Genomic DNA, 16,320 nt, shown 5'->3' on the forward strand with positions numbered 1-16,320 from the left:
GGAGGGTTAAGGGAACAAGAAAAACCTTCTGGGTCATTCCTGTTACTGGCTTTGGTTCATTAAAAGTCATCAATGCGTTTTGCCGACTGGTGTCGAACTACAAACACTGGTGCTGCAGCGTTAGCTTGGTGCAGACTTGGCAACCTCACTGGCTCAAAGAATGTAAACAATAACCACATCCCTCATCAGCTTTTATGAAGAGAAAAAACTGGCAGCCCCCAGCCAGCTGTGAATGAAATCTGTTTCTATGCAACCTTCCTCCCAACATGACTGACATTAGGCTGTTTAGTATTTCCCAGTAGAATTCTTCATGTTATACCTTTAAAAGGCAAGTCAGTTCTAGGAACCAAAAGAATGTAAACATACTCTACATATTCTGCTAAAAGAGGGATAAAAAATAATTTTAGAAATTAAAGTGTTAATGTGATACCTGCTATTATCCTGGAACATGAGTCAGATATTTAGTTTTCCTCATCTGTGACAGGGAGCGACACTTTTACCGTACAATCATAATCACTGGTTTCAGACGTGACTTGTAATTACAGATGAAACGGTTTAACGATCAGATCCAGCCTCTATCCGTTTATTAGTGTGGCTACGTTAATATTTCATCAAAAGCTTCCACAGAATCTCACAAATATTCATTATGTGTTATTGAAGTTTATCAGTAGTTAATTATTTAATCCAATATCCTAAAATCACATTTTCCTCTCAAAAGCTCTGCACCGACTACAACAAAGCCCAGCAGCAGCATATTTTCCTCATTACTGACATGAAATTAATTAGTTCCACAAGCACGAACGTGTTCATCCTTTATTGGATGTCAACATAATTCATAACTAAAAGTGTGTGCAACCTGGATTTTATTTTACCATACAAGAGAAAAATTGTAAAACTTGAAATAACACGATGCAACGATGAGCTCATTAATAAACCTCTTGGAAAAACTATCATTCAGAGGGAAGAAAAGAGGTAAAACGTCTGAATTTTCCTGATTTGGTGTGAGATGATCTACAGAAAATCACAGTTCATAATTTAGCTTAAATGGCATCAAAAATAAAAAAACATTTGTAGTAATTATTTTGCAGTACTTGTGTCTTTCTCAACAAGAAACAGATGAATAAATATCCTGTAGCATATTAATGAACCGTTATCAGAGTGATACGATAACTGTCCAGGGAGGAAAGATTCTCTCTAGTTGCTGCAATAAAACAAATTAAAAACATTTAAATATTAATTCAAATAGGTTCTACTACAGTTGAGCCTAAAACTGACTAATGCTGCTTAACCGTTTCTGTACAAAAGCAGTAAACCAAAGGCATGCTTTGTTTTCACGTACAGAAATGATACAGGTGATCGTTTCTTTCTAAATAGTGTAAAACACTGTGTTTGATTCTAGTAGCCAGTGTGTGTGGAGTCCAGTAAGTCCCAGAAAACGTCTGAACCAGCGTAGAACAAGGCAGGTGTTTTACACGAGTCCTATAGAGGAGATAAATAGCCATTGTCTGTGGAGTCTTGTTGCTCAGATTTGCTGCTTTTAGAGCTCTTGCTGGGGTTCGGGGTGGTTGAATACTTAGGGGGGTATCTGATGAAGAGGCGGTCCTCCTCCTTTTTAATCCATCTGAGAAGCTTAGTAATGGCGGTAATGGCGCAGGTCTTTGTCACCAGAGGGCTGAAGCAGGTGTACAGCTCAAATTTACTGGTGACCTGCAAGAAGAAACATACAGAAAGAAGTAAGATTATGGGAAATTACTATGGATGTTTGATATTGGCATTAATAATAACTGGAAATTACCAGTATGATTTTTTCCCCCTATTTTAATGACAAAATGCACACTGATCTCAGTGGTCTTCTTTAACTCGTCTGTTCAGACTGGATGACCTGTTTATCCTCACTAGCTCAGCGTTTCTGCCAATTCTGTCTATTCAGAATCCCATCTTGTTAATTTCTTAACATTTTTTATCTAATTTTTTTCCTTTTTTTTCTCCCATTTTTATTAAGATGCTTTTTAATCATTTTTTATTTTATTCAATAGAATTCAATTCAAAAATACTTTATTAATCCCAGAGGGAAATTGATTGCTGTAGTAGCTCAGAATAATAATGATAACCAAGTTATCAAAGAGTTATTGTATATTAAAATGGCTGTTGGCAGGAAGGATCTCCAGTAGCGGTCAGTGTTGCAGCGAAACTGAAGAAGCCTCTGACTGAAGACACTCTTCCGTTGTCAGACAGTCTTGTGAAGAGAATGCTCAGGGTTGTCCATCATTTTCTTGATTTTCTGGAGAATCCTTCTTTGCATTATCTCCTCCAGTGGTTCCACAGTCGTCCCCAGAACAGAACCAGCCTTTTTTATTAGGCTGTTGAGCCTTTTCAGGTCCCTGCTTCTGATGCTACTACCCCAACAGACGATGGCTGAAGAGATTACACTCTCAACAACAGACTTGTAGAAGATCTGCAGCATCTTGCTACAGACATTGAAGGTCGTAAGTGTCCTCAAGAAGTGCAGTCTGCTGTGCCCCTTCTTGTAAATGGCTTTGCTGTTCTTTCTCCAGTCCAGTCTGTTGTCCAGGTGAACTCCAAGGTATTTGTATTCCTCAACCACCTCCACTTCTTCTCCCATGATGGAAACGGTGTTCGACTCCACCCTGTTTCTTCCGAAGTCTAAAATCATCTCCTTTGTTTTGTTCACGTTCAAGGTCAGATGATTGTTTCCACACCATGCCACAAAGCGCTCCACCAGCTCTCTGTACTCAGCTTCCTGACCATCTCTGATACACCCGACAACTGCAGAGTCATCTGAGTATTTCTGTAGATGACAGGTCTCTGATTTGTACTGGAAGTCTGAGGTGTACAGGGTGAAAAGGAATGGTGAGAGTACAGTCCCCTGTGGTGCTCCAATGTTACTGATCGCCTGGTTTGATGTGCAGTTCTTCAGCCTCACAAACTGTGTTCTGTTTGTCAGATAGCCTTTAATCCAGGCGATAGTTGAGGCCCCCATCTGTGTCTTCTGGAGTTTCTGGCAAAGTACATCAGGCTGGATTGTGTTAAATGCACTGGAGAAATCAAAGAACATGACCCTCACAGTGCTGCCTGCTTTGTCCAGATGACAGTGGGTTGGTTGAAGCAGCTGGATGATGGCATCTTCAACTCCACTTCCATGGTGATAAGCAAACAGCATTATTGTTCTTGTGATGCTCTAATTTTTATTAGGTGCTATATAAGAAACATTTTCTTCTTTTAAATCAGTATACTGGTAAAAAGCTCATATCAAACATCCTTCGCAATTCAATCAGTTCCTATTGTGTCGAGTTAAGCAAAAATAATTAATACGCATCCATGTTCATTAAATAACTGGAAGTTTAAAAAAGCAGCATGGTGACTAAAAATGTAAAAGCAAGGTTAAGTTTCTATTTTTCCATAGATGAGTGACATATCCTTAAATCTTTTTAATTAAATAAAATATGATAAATTTAATTCTTTGGGATTATTTTTGTTCAAATTGAGTGAACTTGAAGGAAGGTGACATGCAATTACCTCCAATATCTAAAAAGCAGGCTATGATGTTTTTGCCTCAGTGTTTGTGTCTTTTGCATGCACACATTTTAATGTGTTTTTGCCACCTTCTTATGTTGTTGCCTCTTTAAAATGATTAACTTTATCTTGCGGTGCATGGTGGCTCCATGGGAGCAGCCTCTACTTTGCTGTACCTTTGGTTACAACAATAAAGTGACTATTCTCTCAGCAGAATCGCTCTAGGACCACTGGGTGCATTTTAATGAAACTCTTCAGAAACTCGTCATTAGAGCTACAGACCCAGGCAAGTAGAGTCTCCTTCTCAGCCACATGGTAGATGAGCTTGAGGGGTCGTGAGGTGCTGTGGATGCGACTGTGCATGTAGCGGTAAAGATCCAAAAGTCGCATTTTCTCCTCTTCGTTGCTATACGGTGCCTCCATCTCCGGGCTACAAGACAAGTAACACACACACACACACACACACTCATCAACAAAATATATACTTACTTAAAATACACACTTAAAACAATTATAAACCCATACGCACATTTGCACACACACACACACACACACACACACACACACACACACACACACACACACACACACACACACACAGCTCAAAATCATTAGTAGAAAATAAACACTGATTTTGTCTATTGCATTCAGATTGTGTTGATTAAAAAAAAAAAAGCTTCACAGTGAAAAGAAAGAACTTAATGTTTAAATGTCTGTGTTGGATTTTACTTCCCGTCGGAGGGACCGGTGGCGCCAGTGCTCGGCAGCCTCGCCTCTGTCAGTGCGCCCCAGGGCAGCTGTGGCTATATTGTAGCTCATCCCCACCAGTGTGTGAATGTGTGTGTGAATGGATGAATGACTGATTGTGTTGTAAAGCGCCATGAGGGGTTCCAGGACTCTAGAAGGCGCTATATCAAATACAGGCCATTTACCATTTTACCATTTCTTTAATCTGCTAATCTCACTCCAAAATTCTTAAATTATGCATTAAAGGTGTGGATCACAGAAAAATTAAGTTTTAATGATTATTTCTGATTATAATCGGCCACTGAGTCTTTGATGCAGGCTGTCTCCTGCATTAGCTTCTGATAGAAAATAGATGGTGAAACTAAAGGATTTGAAAAGCCTGACAGATCTACATCACACTGTCACTTAACATTCATGGACTCACCCATCTCGACTCACAACAGGTAATGCTGTTGTTGGTTTAGTGTCCAGGAAACAGCAGCGGACATCTCCATTAGTGGAAGTTAACCATTAGCATTAGCAACTCCACCACACAGCAGAACTCCTCCAGGCTTGTGTTATTTGTGGAGATAAAACATCAACTTTGCAAAGTTAAAGTCCCATTAAGGTTGGTTTATGCTTGACGCGTCCGCGAGGTCCGCGCGGAAAAGTTGCGTCATTTTGCATCATTTTAACAACCACGCCCCTCCACCGCGTCTCCGCACGGCCCAAGATTTCCGCAACGTGCACCTCGGAAAATTTCTAACCACGCGGACGGACGGACGCGGAAAAACATGGCGGACCGGCACGGCAGAGGTTCGTAAATACAGACATTTGTGTGATTCAGCTCTCAGAGATCACCGTGATCAACATGTTGTCAATAATTCTTGGAGAGAAATAGCTCGCACTGTCGGAAAAGACGAGAACGCTGTTAAAAATGCTGAAATGCCATGTTGTAAACAGTGATTTCTACTTCTACTATGGTGTAGTGTTGGATGCATGCCGTAGAGCTCCATGCTGCCCCATTCAGTTTGGGAGAATATTGGCTCACCGCAGAGACGAGCCGCACAAACCATAAACGCTGCGAGTTGTGAAGCGCGTTCCAGCCGCGAGCCGCATCACCGCGCGGAAAGTGAATGCGTCAAGCATAAACCAAGCTTTAGTCATCACACACTGGTGAATTCATCTCTGCATTTGACTCATCCCTGTGAGGAGCGGTGGCTGTGCTCGGGATCTATTTGGTGGTTTAACCCCCCAATCGAACCCCCTGAAGCTGAATGTTAAGCAGGGAGGCATTGGGTCCCATTGTTAAAGTCTTTGGTATGACCCGACTGGGATTTGAACCCCAATCTCCCAGTCCCAGGGCAGACACTCTACCACTAGGCCACTGAGAAGGTGAAAGCAACCAAGCTACTGGTAGAGTCGCGTTGCTGTTATCCAATCAGGCGAGATGTCCAAATATCAGGAAATGAGACTCCAAATTCTGCAGTCTGAGTCTACGTTCTCCTCCAGCTGGCTTCTACTTCCTGAAACAGGTGCATCGGAGCCCCCCACATTCACGAGTACGACTTAAAAAGCATTCTTTCCTACAGACTACTGCAAACGTTTGGACTAAAGGAGTGAACCACATCCTTTAAAACATTTACTTAAATGCTTCATTTTACAATAAATAAATAAATATTTGAAAAAACAACTATTTTCCATCACAACATTGATGTGAAGCTTATAAATCTGTGGTTACACACACCTGGTGAACTGTGTGAGCTGGCGGTAGTTGTCCGGCACATCGAAGGGCTTGTACATGAAGTGCCTGAGGTCTGAGACGCCAACCTGGTTCACGCTGTACAACTGAGCTTTGGCGATGAGGCTCAGGGAGTTCTGCGTCAACATGGCCTCCTCGATCTTCCTCTTACACTCAGCTACAGCGTAGAAAGCCTCTTTGTCGGTAGAGAGCAGCAGCAGACAGACGGTACATTCTGGAGGGTCCAGGTAAGAAATATAAGCATAAAAGTAACAGTCAGGATTAAAGAGCGGGAGGCAGATGGGAGTCCAGATCTCCCCAGCCTGAAAGGCTGAGGAGGCTCCAATGAGGTTGAGCAGGAGGTGAACATCAGCTGGCTCCAGCCTTGCGTCCTCGATGACTGTCTTCTCTTGGACGATGGTTAGCAGTTGGTTCTTGGCGATGAGGATGGAGAAAACCAGATTGGGTGTGATGGCCTTCTGTAGGATCTGGCTGAGAGAGTCCCTGAGGGACGAAGCGAGGGGCAAGCAATGCACGGCAGCCAGCAGGAAACTGGGGTCAGAATCCACCAGGTTGAGAAGGCCATCCAGGATCTTCTCCGAGCCGGCCAGAAGTCTCCTAAGGTCGTAATTTTTCTTGTGCTCAAAGATGCGGGATATGCTAGCCTGGGTGAGCATGCTGATAATCTGGTAATACACGTAGAGGAGTTCTCCTAGCAGCTGCTGCTCTGACTGACGACTGCTGGAGACACACACCAGAACCAGGGGTCCTTTCTGCAGGAACACCACAGTGTGCTCCTCTAAAAGAAGGGAACCGACATAAAGAAAGTCGGGTGAATGTTTACTGATTGGAAAACATTTAACTTAACAAAGGTCATAATCTAAAACACAAAGATTCAATGATAGTCTTTTTTCCCTCTGCACAAATAAAATGAAATTTGCACTATGACCGCCACCCACCTGAATACACCGAGCGGATGAGATTATCTCCACTTTGGACAAAAGACACCAGCGCCATCATGACTCCCATTGTAGACGACAGAGCCTCTTCGCTGCCGTATCGGGAATAAATTGGCTTGCCGGCTTCACTTAGTACAAAAACATGCTTCCTGTGTTGCCGCCAGCTGTCAGTAGTGACATCCTCATCACGTTGGGACTTAAATGAAGGAGATTCCTGGATTCCAGCCTCCAGTAGGGGAGATGGCCTCCCCTTTACACCAATACCTTGCTCCTCCAGTTTGGCCTTAGCTAGCATTGTAACAACAAACTCCCCCGAGTCGCTCTGGTCATTGTCAGTGACCCTAACCTCAGTCTCTGTTCCATCCAAATGAGTGGACATGTTATTCAGACAGTCTGAGTCTTTTGTCTCCTCTGGCTCTAACTTTGCTCCCAGGTGAGGAGGCACATCTGCATCCAGACCCGACTCCTCTGCTCCAACATGTGACGGTTGTGAATCTACAGACTGGTTGCGGTCATCAGCGGTAGAATGATTTCCCTCCACAGGCTCGGGGCACTCATGATTCCCCAACAGGATGTCAGCTAAAATGAAAGCAAAACCAAATTATGAAAGTAATAATGAAAAGAGATCTGGCCCTAGTGACGTGACATTTCCTGATGGAACTCCTTGCCCCAATGTATTATTACTGGGCCTCTAATATTAATGCATTGTTGTTCTGGCTACCGGGAGGGGTTGATGATCAGAGCTGGGTGGCTGTGGAGAGAGCTTTATTTGTCGTCAGTTCTCCTGTGGACGTGCTCTGCTCTCTGCTCCCCTTTTCGTGCTCGATATCTTCATAATCCAGTGTTTCCCCTAGGAATTTTTCCAACTGTGGTGGTGGGGGGTGAAATTATGACACGTCTCACCTTTATGTTAATATTGTTTTATTTGATGCACTCCACTTTGAACTGCACCAGTCCAGCAACTGCTGCATTTTAATAACTAGTATTAAAGGCGAATACACCAATATTTGCACAAGAATATTTTTGTTTTAAACTCTCAGTGACACACTTTGCGGGGGGGGGGTTAATTTTTCTTGGCATCTGGAAAAACATCTCCTTTTGCCCCCCTTTATTTGACTTTCTGCCCCCTTTATTTTGGTCCAAGATCATTACTGGGCTGGCCCTATTAAAAACATTCTACACCCCTGCTTAGTAGACTTCATGAAGTACTTTTAAGTCAGTATAAAAATGACTGAAACACAAATATACATATTTGGCATTATTGACCAATATCTTTGATTTAATTTATTTTTTAAGAACTTCAAAATGCATTACAGTGAACATTATAATAAAGTAAATTTTTCTAGTGCAGAGAGGAGACAACCCATAGAAGCACTGATTTGATCTCATTTCAGAGAAAAATACAACAGGTCTCTTCATTGCTACATGACTGCATCATTAGTGTCATTCAGGTTTACAACGTAGTAGGCACAGATTAAAGGGACAGCCTCAACAATGGAAGAAGCCTTTTGCAGATGCACACATCTCTGACATCCATATATACTGGCAGACCAGTATATATGGATGTTTTCCTCATATATTCATATAAACACCAATATTAATACCAGGGGTTTAAAGGCTATGAACCAAAGACAAAATAAGCCAGAGGTGAAGGTTTATGCTTTTAACAAGAAATGTCATAAATGATCATCAGGGCTGAAGTGAAATCTAATCCAGATCAGTCCAGGTCAGAATTATCATCTCATCTGTCTCATGATCAGCAGCAGCTGGATGTTTATGGCCACAACATTTCAAATGAAGCACACTCCTTTTATGTCTTGTGTTTGCTCACGATCCATATTTCCGTCTAGAAACCGTTTCTCCTCCATGGATGTACCTGCCTGTCAGAGCGTTTAGCCGCTGGTTGGTCAGCTGATGCTGCTGTCAGTTATTGCGGGAATGTGTACGGTGTAGGGAAACAGTTTTAATTTCTCTCCTCTGCCTGAGCTGATGGTGACGTGTGGTGCGCCTCGCGGCAGTGATGCGCCTTTTGCACAAAATGCGGCCCTTCATGGAGCTCGTGCCAGACTGTGGATGACTGATGTTAGAGGACACACAGATATCTTTTCAGAAATCTCTGAGATTTAGACTAATGAATACCTGGAAAATTTACCGGTGTGCACGGTACCCTAGAAAAAGTACTGGCATGCTGAAAGGTTATATTAATGGGCCATTCCCATCTGTACCGGGTCGGCCCGGGCCGGGTAGCCCCAGTCGGCCCCAGCCTGGCCCGGTTGATTCCACACATCCTTGTCTTAAGCCCATGTGGGCTGATTCTACCCACCAATCAGAGGCTTGCTCTAATGGAAGGTGTGAATTTGCTGTCAGCAGTGGGTGTGTTGGCCCTGGTCGGCCTGAAGCAGACCCCCTCGAGAAGAGGGCTGAGAATGAGCCTTGGTTGGCCCGGAAAAATACCAGGCCACCCAGATATGTGAACAACCTACGCTACCCGGCCCGGGCCGACCCGGTACAGATGGGAATGGCCCAGAAGTGGCGGCGGTGCTGGTACCGGTCCAATGCACTACTCTCTGTCCCTAAAGGACGAGTCTGATGATCTGATTATCAGAACCTGATCATCATGATCCGTTCCTGACAGCCGCTGTTTCTCCCTCCCCAACCCACCCCACGTGCCCGGCATTGCGCGATAATTAAACTGGCCCAAAAACTCCACCTTAAACCGGTTCTCCCAACATGACCACATACAGGCCAGCCTGGACATGCATCTGTGGCCAGAGCTTTCTTCTTTTTCCATCTCTCCTTTTCTGCTCCACCTTTCCTGGTCCGTCTAGGTCCATTTTGCCTCTGGGGCCAAAAGGTGCGGTGGTGCTGTACCCGCTCTGGGGTGATGGGTGTCTGCAGCTCTTTGCCAGACCCCAAAAAAGTGAGAGGAGGTGTCTTTGTGCCCAGTTTGCTCCCTTTGTGCGAGCATCAGGACAGCAGATGCCCTGATGAGCTGCAGAACGGATTGCTCATTTAGATATTACGCACGTCATGACCGGCAATCACTGAGCGGGCCAATTTAATGGCCAGGCCACCGGGAAATCTCCCGTTTCTCCCGATAACCAGTCCGCCAATGAAGAGATGTGTGTTAACTTAGAGAATGTGGGCACTATTTTAATTACTACACCCCCCCACCCCCCCAAAACCTTTGGTTTGACGTCAGTATTTGCATTCCGGGAACGTTTGATTTACAAATTAAGCACTGGCTAACTCTGAATGTTTTCAGTCTCCATCACTGCAGGGTTTTAAAACTCTGAATGTTTTAAAACAGAAATAGGAGTTGTGCCTGAGTGAGTGATTGTTGTGTTTTTGACCCACTCTGGACTAGTAAATTTCAACAATGGTGACATTTGCCCGTACTCTCCTGTTAATACTGAAAATAACTAATCAACTAACACTGCCTATCATGTTAGCATCATTTGCCTTATATACACACCTCCACACCAGCAACTAAAATCTGACCTGTGGTGAGTTTGTCCATCTTGCAAAAACTACAGCAGGAAGATGACACTGTCTTAACAAGGAGTATAAAAGAGAACTTTGGGAAAGATCTTTCCAACTGATATCAGGTACAACTGATTATTTATCATTAATAAACTGACAGTTATAATGCAGGAGACCATGTGCAATATTTTTTGCCACCTATTGAACTAAATTGATAAGGAATTGGATTGATAGACAGAACTGACAATGACATTGATAAAAACTTAGCAATTCCCACACTTTTTAATAGAGTAACCTTGGTTAATTATTTAGTGACCGTTTCTTTTATTTCTTTGGAAGATTGATCCTTGTGTTTTGATTTGGTCTTGCTTTGAAACCTGTTTTTTTTTTTTGGGTCAGTGTGAATCCGTTCTGACAGGAACAAATATATATATTACCAGGTGGAATGCTTTCTGGCTGAGAATCAGAAATCTTCACTTCTTGAGCCTCTCCGTCTTGATGATTGTCTTCCTCCATGATACCATCCCAGTCTCTAAAAATGAAAGTTTATAATGAATGCACATTAACTTAGAAACATGTGTTTGTTATGAATAAGAGCATTCATGGTGGAGTTGTGGTCAGGTCACGTGTCAATGGAAGAGAGCACCGCCACAAGACACTGAAGAGACACAGGAATTTAAATCTGATTACAGCTTTAAAGGAGCTGATCTAGTGTCACACACAGACTGGCTGTCTGGACGGACAGCCACGGAGTTCACGTTTCTTTAAGTTTCTTCAACGACAGATATCAACATGTCTAGGTCACACAGAGAAGAGAAAGTCAAACTCTTCGTAAGAATAATTATGAAGAATACTTATGAGGAAGGAAATTCCGAGAAAATTGCAACTGTTGACTGTAGTTACACGGCTAGTACTGTCAGCTAGCAAGCGCGAGATGAATTTTACGGCCTCAACTTAATCGTGGTGGTCAAAATTTAGACAGATAAGGAAAGAAGACAACTTACAAGGGTGTAACGTCAAAAACGCTGCCTTCAATGTCTAATTTGTTACACTCGCTTTCCCCCGCAGCCGGGTAGCAGGTGAGTTGTCAAGAATGAGAAGGAGAAAACAAATTGTCCTCTTGCAACAGCCGACGTCCGGGAATGGTTGATGACATGCTCATCGGGCCAATCAGAACGCACGTTTATTTCACGCTGTTCCACCCCTACAAACTGTGTGGTAGAAAGATACAAATTACAGACATCTATAATCTTTATAAATGTCTGTGGTGAATTGCAAAATTTTGTTAAAAAAAGAACGGTTCAAAAACAGAGTACACTGAAAAAATACAAGATGCCAAAACTCTTTATTTTATCCTTCTGTAATAATTTATAAACATATATGATATATTATGACATGTTGACATCATTTAATAATCGTATGGTGTTATTATATTTATTACGCAAAAACCAATTTAATAATAATTAAACTTAGTTTCAGTATTCGGAAGTGGTGTACTGCGTCATTTCCGGTCTCTTGCGTTTCAGGTAAACAAGCTAGTGACGTTTGAATGCTGCATACACAAAGCAATGTTTTTCAAATTACTCAGGTTGTTCGGCACTAATTGAAAAACTGACGCTATGGAGGAACAGTGGGACTTTGAGTTTTTGTCCCGTGTTGCTGACAGCTGCTTGTCGTTCCTCTCCGAGTTTGTTGACGACTGGCTCGCCAACGACATGAGGGTTTCTATATTTAAAATTTTGCTCAGTTGGTTAATTTTTAGTCTTATCGCAATTCACTTTGCATGGAAGGTCTACGGGAATACCGTGAACGACATGTATTACCGACAAGGTGAGCTATCTTTGTTCTCTTTGGGGGGATGCTAATCACTGCTAACCACGTTAGCTTAACATTTCTGTTGACATTTAGGGAGCGGACAGAACGGAGGAACACCTGATGTAGCTTCTCACTTTAGCGCATGGTAAGTGTTCAGATTAATGTTTAATTAGGCACGTTTGATTAGTCAGTGGGTTTCCATAGTTTTTGGTATTTTAATGATTTTTATTCTTTCTGCAGGGAGAGTCAAGCAGAAAATGTCCAGAAGAGCCATCGGGATTAACAGGACCCTGGCCTACATTTAGATAACTTTATTTAGAGTCGCTGGATTGACATTAAATGTCAGATACTTGCAGATATGCGTTTGTGAGATGACGTGCTGGCCCTGAACTCAGAGCATTTTCTGTGCAAGACGGACTGAAATGTTTAGTTTTATCTGATGCACCTATTCTTTTAAAGTGGCAGCACTTCTAGTGTGTAGAAGCTCCTGTATATCAGAAAAGAATATTTTCTGTGTAAGGTCAAGCAAATATACTTGACTTTACTTGGTGCATGAAAAATATTTATTGTGTAAAGTCATAAAGGACCGATTTTTACAAATCTGGCTGAATAGCATTAGGAGTGAATGTTTACAGATGTTGACAGCTGTGCACATTATTTTTAACTCAACATTCAGTTTCAATTCCTCCTTTCATAGTGAGCAAATATGTCAAAGAGAAAGATGTAAACACACTTTTTAAATATTTTAACGCACCTGCTGTTTATTACGAGAAAAGGCCCAAAATAGTGGAGAAACTTTCAATTTTTTTCACATTAATACTGTTTCAACCTCATAATCTACAAAAACGTTTTGTTTCCACAAAAAACATTTCCGTTAAGGTGGGAAAAACTAAATCCATTTATTTTAAATTAATAAACAAAAACAAGGTTAAAATGAAGATTTTATGTTTTATTTACCATTTCACATCAAAACTAAGAAAAAAAATGTTGAGTAAAAAAGTCATGTTTTGTGAATAACTTATTTTTAGATTAAATTAATAAGGAAGTTGAAATTAATGATTACATTAAATATCTACTGATGAAAACTACAAACTCTGATACAAATTGGTGAGAATTTTGTTTAAATTCAACTTCAAGCCTGTTTTCCTGAAAAGAAAATCTTTGCAGATCAACAAATAGCAAAAATGTAAGTCAGCTCTAGTGATTCTTCAATCTTCTGTGCTTTTGAATTAGCTTATTTTAATAGGAATTGCTGGAACCAGTAGCATATGCACATCCATGACATTGGTGCAGGTTAGGCCAGGAACCAGTAAACGCTTTCCATCAGAGAGATGAGAAAAAAATGTGTGAGAATCATTGTCAGTGAGAACATTATCGATGTAAAGCCCTTGTGCCTGGGCTTCGTCATACAGGCCCCCATCAGTGATGGCCCCTGCTGCCTCTGTGGGTCCATCCTGGCCATCGGTGCCACCACTCAGGAACACGGGTCCTTTAGGTGGGAGCTCCAGGCCTCTGAGTTCCAGTCCCACCCGTAGAGCCAGCTCCTGGTTTCGACCACCTCGTCCAGAGCCCGTCAGCTCCACCGTGGGTTCCCCTCCAGCTAACAGGCACGTGGCGCCCCATCCCTCTGTGCGCCCTTCGCCCAGTACCTGCATGGTACGACACAGATCCCAGCTCTCCACGCCGACTTCCGGCCCAAGCCTCAGCACCTCGGCTGCAATCTCTGGAGGAGGTTCCTCACGAGAAGAGGCAAAGCGAGCTAGAAGACCGTAAAGTCTGGAGACAGACTTCACATCTCCACACACACCTGGTGAAAGCACCACAGGGCGGAAACCTAGGTCTCGAACGCAGCATCCTGCACACTGAAGGGCGACGCTGTTGGAGCCAATCACGACATTAAGAACATCTCCAGATGCTTCAGCTTCATCCTTGTTCTCTTTCCACCGGGGACCTCGTCTCGCAAGGACGTCTTTTACTGATGCTGACAGGGAGTCTGGCAGCTTGTAGCGTTCAAGGATGGACAAAACCTCCTCAGGCCACACCTCACTTCTTACGGTCGGACCACTAGCTATTAAATCAAGTGGATCCCCAATAACATCAGACAGAATCAAAGCAACCACCTGAGAAGAGAGGATAAGTTAGCTTTTCGTCCATAAATAGTTTAACAGGAAGTGTGTTACCTGCGCGGGGTGAGCATAGTGTGCGAGCCCTCCTCCCTTTAACAAAGAGAGGGCTCGACGAACTTTGTTGAGCTCTTGAATGGTGGCGCCAGCAGCTGCAAGTCGGCGAGTAACATCCAGTTTATCTTGCAGAGAGATCGGTGGTATGGGTGCAGGTAGCAGTGCAGAGCCTCCACCTGGGTACAGATGAACCCGATGTTGGAGATCACATTATTAAATGTGATGATCAGGAACAGTTTTGTTAGTTTTACCTGAGATCAGTACAAGTAGCAAATCATCTTCTGTCAGTTCACTGGCTAACCGCTTGATGCCTTCAGCTGCTCTCTGGGCGTCGTCGTCAGGTAAGTTGTGTTTAGCTCCTTCCATCACTTTGATTCGACTGTTTTCCTTTAGCAGGAGATGGCTGCGATAGAATTAAGAGCTTGATTTATTTTAGTTCTTTGGCATAAATTGATTCCCTCTGAAGGTCTTTCCTTACCTTTTCCCGTGCTGCCGTAACGTCTGCTGAATCCCATGAGGCACACTTATGACGCCATTCACTAAATGATCACCCACGATCCTCTCTACCTCCGCAGCCATTCCCAGAACAGCTTTTCCAAAGCCCACCAAGTGCAGGTTGTGTTTGAGTGTGAATCTGCGACCGTCAATAAGAACTGAATCTTCCGTGCGCTCTATGCTCTTCCTGATTACAGTGTCTGGCTGCACAGCTTCCACTGCCGCTGCAAAGACCTTCCGGGCCCGTGAGTCCATTGACATTTTGCAGAATGTAGGTTTTGGCCGGCCCACGAGGGCCAGAATAGGCTGAGGCCGGATCAGGGAAAGGACGCGGGCCATTGATGGATCAATGGGTCTGAGAAATTCATGAATCAGGACAAAGAATGACAATAAAAAACCTTTAACATGTGAAGACATTTGAAATTTATTACATGCCTCAAAGAAACTTGGAATTAGTACACCAACAATTCCTCGTTGTACAAAAACGAAAGAAAGGAGGTGTGGAAAAACCTCTGCATCTAATTTTATCCTCATCCATGTGCATAATATCTTGCTTTTGAAAAGCAACCATAAAAATACTAATCCAATAACTAAAACTTGTATATTTGTTATCAACATTCTACTTTTGCAAACTTTCACTCCAATATTGAGCTCTCTGAGATTCCTTAAGACTGCCTACCTGTGTGGGTCGTGAATGGTGGCATTTAATGCCTGCAAATTCCAGTGGAATCCCGTCGTGTGTGTTCTAGCTCAGCAGTGGAACAAATATCTGGCCCGACAATGATTGGTGTTGTTTAAACTCTGTTTAATGATTAACTTTAACGGATCATAGACCATGCTAAAGTGCTCTTCATCCAGTTGAGACATATTATTTTACTTGAACACGTGTGAATCAAATTAAATTAAGTTTAAAAGGCAAGTTACCCCCAAATCAACTTTTTTTTCTTCTGATAAACTAAACTAGTGTCTAATTGTGTAGACGTGCATAGTCAATATTTTGGCACTTTAAAGCATCTTAGTTAAAATTGAAATAATTTGCCTAAAACTGTCAATGTTGACAGTTTTGTTGCCAAATACCTGAAATGTTTCTATCCATGGAGTCAAAATTCCTGCTGGAACTTTCTTCGTTACCTCTGCGTTCATGTTCGAACATCAAAATTCCACACTTACTATTATAAAAAATACGTATTAAACGTCAAAAACACAATAACTGTCTTGTGTTTAAATCGGAACACTCTGAAATTTCAAAGTAAGATCAGCTAAAAACGCGAAAGATTTGATTATTCACGCTGTTCTTCACTGTGTTTCTGCTGTTTGTATTGGTGGTAATTCTCGCGATAACACGCTGTCTCGTCACGTGTTTTTTCACCCGTGTCAGGTGACTTCC

The 16,320-nt window shown here is 42.6% G+C and overlaps 3 protein-coding genes across 5 annotated transcripts; 1 reads left to right on the forward strand and 2 right to left on the reverse strand.

Moving 5' to 3' along the window:
* Positions 1 to 799: 799 nt before the first annotated feature.
* Positions 800 to 11,587, reverse strand: mon1bb (MON1 secretory trafficking family member Bb). 2 transcript variants are annotated; one of them, XM_015958996.3, is made up of 6 exons: positions 11,448 to 11,587; positions 10,881 to 10,975; positions 6,961 to 7,539; positions 6,008 to 6,800; positions 3,817 to 3,964; positions 800 to 1,707 (listed from the first exon to the last, which is right to left on the reverse strand). In XM_015958996.3, the coding sequence occupies exons 2-6, from the start codon at positions 10,957 to 10,959 to the stop codon at positions 1,480 to 1,482; spliced, it is 1,827 nt and encodes a 608-aa protein (XP_015814482.3). In that variant the 5' UTR covers positions 10,960 to 10,975; positions 11,448 to 11,587; the 3' UTR covers positions 800 to 1,479. The 2 variants fall into 2 exon arrangements, with proteins under 2 accessions (XP_015814482.3, XP_015814483.1); XM_015958997.3 differs by lacking the exon at positions 800 to 1,707 and having other exon boundaries at positions 3,903 to 4,035.
* Positions 11,588 to 11,939: 352 nt separating this feature from the next.
* On the forward strand, positions 11,940 to 13,192 carry tcta (T cell leukemia translocation altered). Its single transcript, XM_015958995.3, has 3 exons — positions 11,940 to 12,273; positions 12,352 to 12,403; positions 12,499 to 13,192. The coding sequence occupies exons 1-3, from the start codon at positions 12,063 to 12,065 to the stop codon at positions 12,539 to 12,541; spliced, it is 306 nt and encodes a 101-aa protein (XP_015814481.1). The 5' UTR covers positions 11,940 to 12,062; the 3' UTR covers positions 12,542 to 13,192.
* On the reverse strand, positions 13,187 to 16,226 carry glyctk (glycerate kinase). Of its 2 annotated transcripts, none has more exons than XM_015958991.3 (5): positions 16,011 to 16,226; positions 14,917 to 15,288; positions 14,690 to 14,841; positions 14,439 to 14,614; positions 13,187 to 14,378 (listed from the first exon to the last, which is right to left on the reverse strand). In XM_015958991.3, the coding sequence occupies exons 2-5, from the start codon at positions 15,270 to 15,272 to the stop codon at positions 13,488 to 13,490; spliced, it is 1,575 nt and encodes a 524-aa protein (XP_015814477.3). In that variant the 5' UTR covers positions 15,273 to 15,288; positions 16,011 to 16,226; the 3' UTR covers positions 13,187 to 13,487. The 2 variants fall into 2 exon arrangements, with proteins under 2 accessions (XP_015814477.3, XP_015814476.3); XM_015958990.3 differs by lacking the exon at positions 16,011 to 16,226 and adding an exon at positions 15,613 to 15,826.
* Between the last annotated feature and the right edge of the window lie 94 nt (positions 16,227 to 16,320).

This window comes from Nothobranchius furzeri, chromosome 3, assembly GCF_043380555.1.
Source record: "Nothobranchius furzeri strain GRZ-AD chromosome 3, NfurGRZ-RIMD1, whole genome shotgun sequence".
NCBI lineage: Eukaryota > Metazoa > Chordata > Actinopteri > Cyprinodontiformes > Nothobranchiidae > Nothobranchius > Nothobranchius furzeri.

Bases quoted from the DNA above. Each gene is read 5' to 3' on its own strand.
- mon1bb (XM_015958996.3), bottom strand. From the start codon at position 10,959: ATGGAGGAAGACAATCATCAAGACGGAGAGGCTCAAGAAGTGAAGATT. The intron at 7,540-10,880 runs GTAATATATATA...CTTTCATTTTAG, and splicing joins GCCAGAAAGCATTCCACCTG to CTGACATCCTGTTGGGGAAT. The intron at 3,965-6,007 runs GTGTGTGTAACC...CTTGTCTTGTAG, and splicing joins CAGCTCACACAGTTCACCAG to CCCGGAGATGGAGGCACCGT.
- tcta (XM_015958995.3), top strand. From the start codon at position 12,063: ATGGAGGAACAGTGGGACTTTGAGTTTTTGTCCCGTGTTGCTGACAGC. The intron at 12,274-12,351 runs GTGAGCTATCTT...GTTGACATTTAG, and splicing joins CGACATGTATTACCGACAAG to GGAGCGGACAGAACGGAGGA. The intron at 12,404-12,498 runs GTAAGTGTTCAG...TTCTTTCTGCAG, and splicing joins GCTTCTCACTTTAGCGCATG to GGAGAGTCAAGCAGAAAATG.
- glyctk (XM_015958991.3), bottom strand. From the start codon at position 15,272: ATGGCCCGCGTCCTTTCCCTGATCCGGCCTCAGCCTATTCTGGCCCTC. The intron at 14,842-14,916 runs GTAAGGAAAGAC...ATTCTATCGCAG, and splicing joins TTACGGCAGCACGGGAAAAG to CCATCTCCTGCTAAAGGAAA. The intron at 14,615-14,689 runs GTAAAACTAACA...ATCTGTACCCAG, and splicing joins GCTACTTGTACTGATCTCAG to GTGGAGGCTCTGCACTGCTA.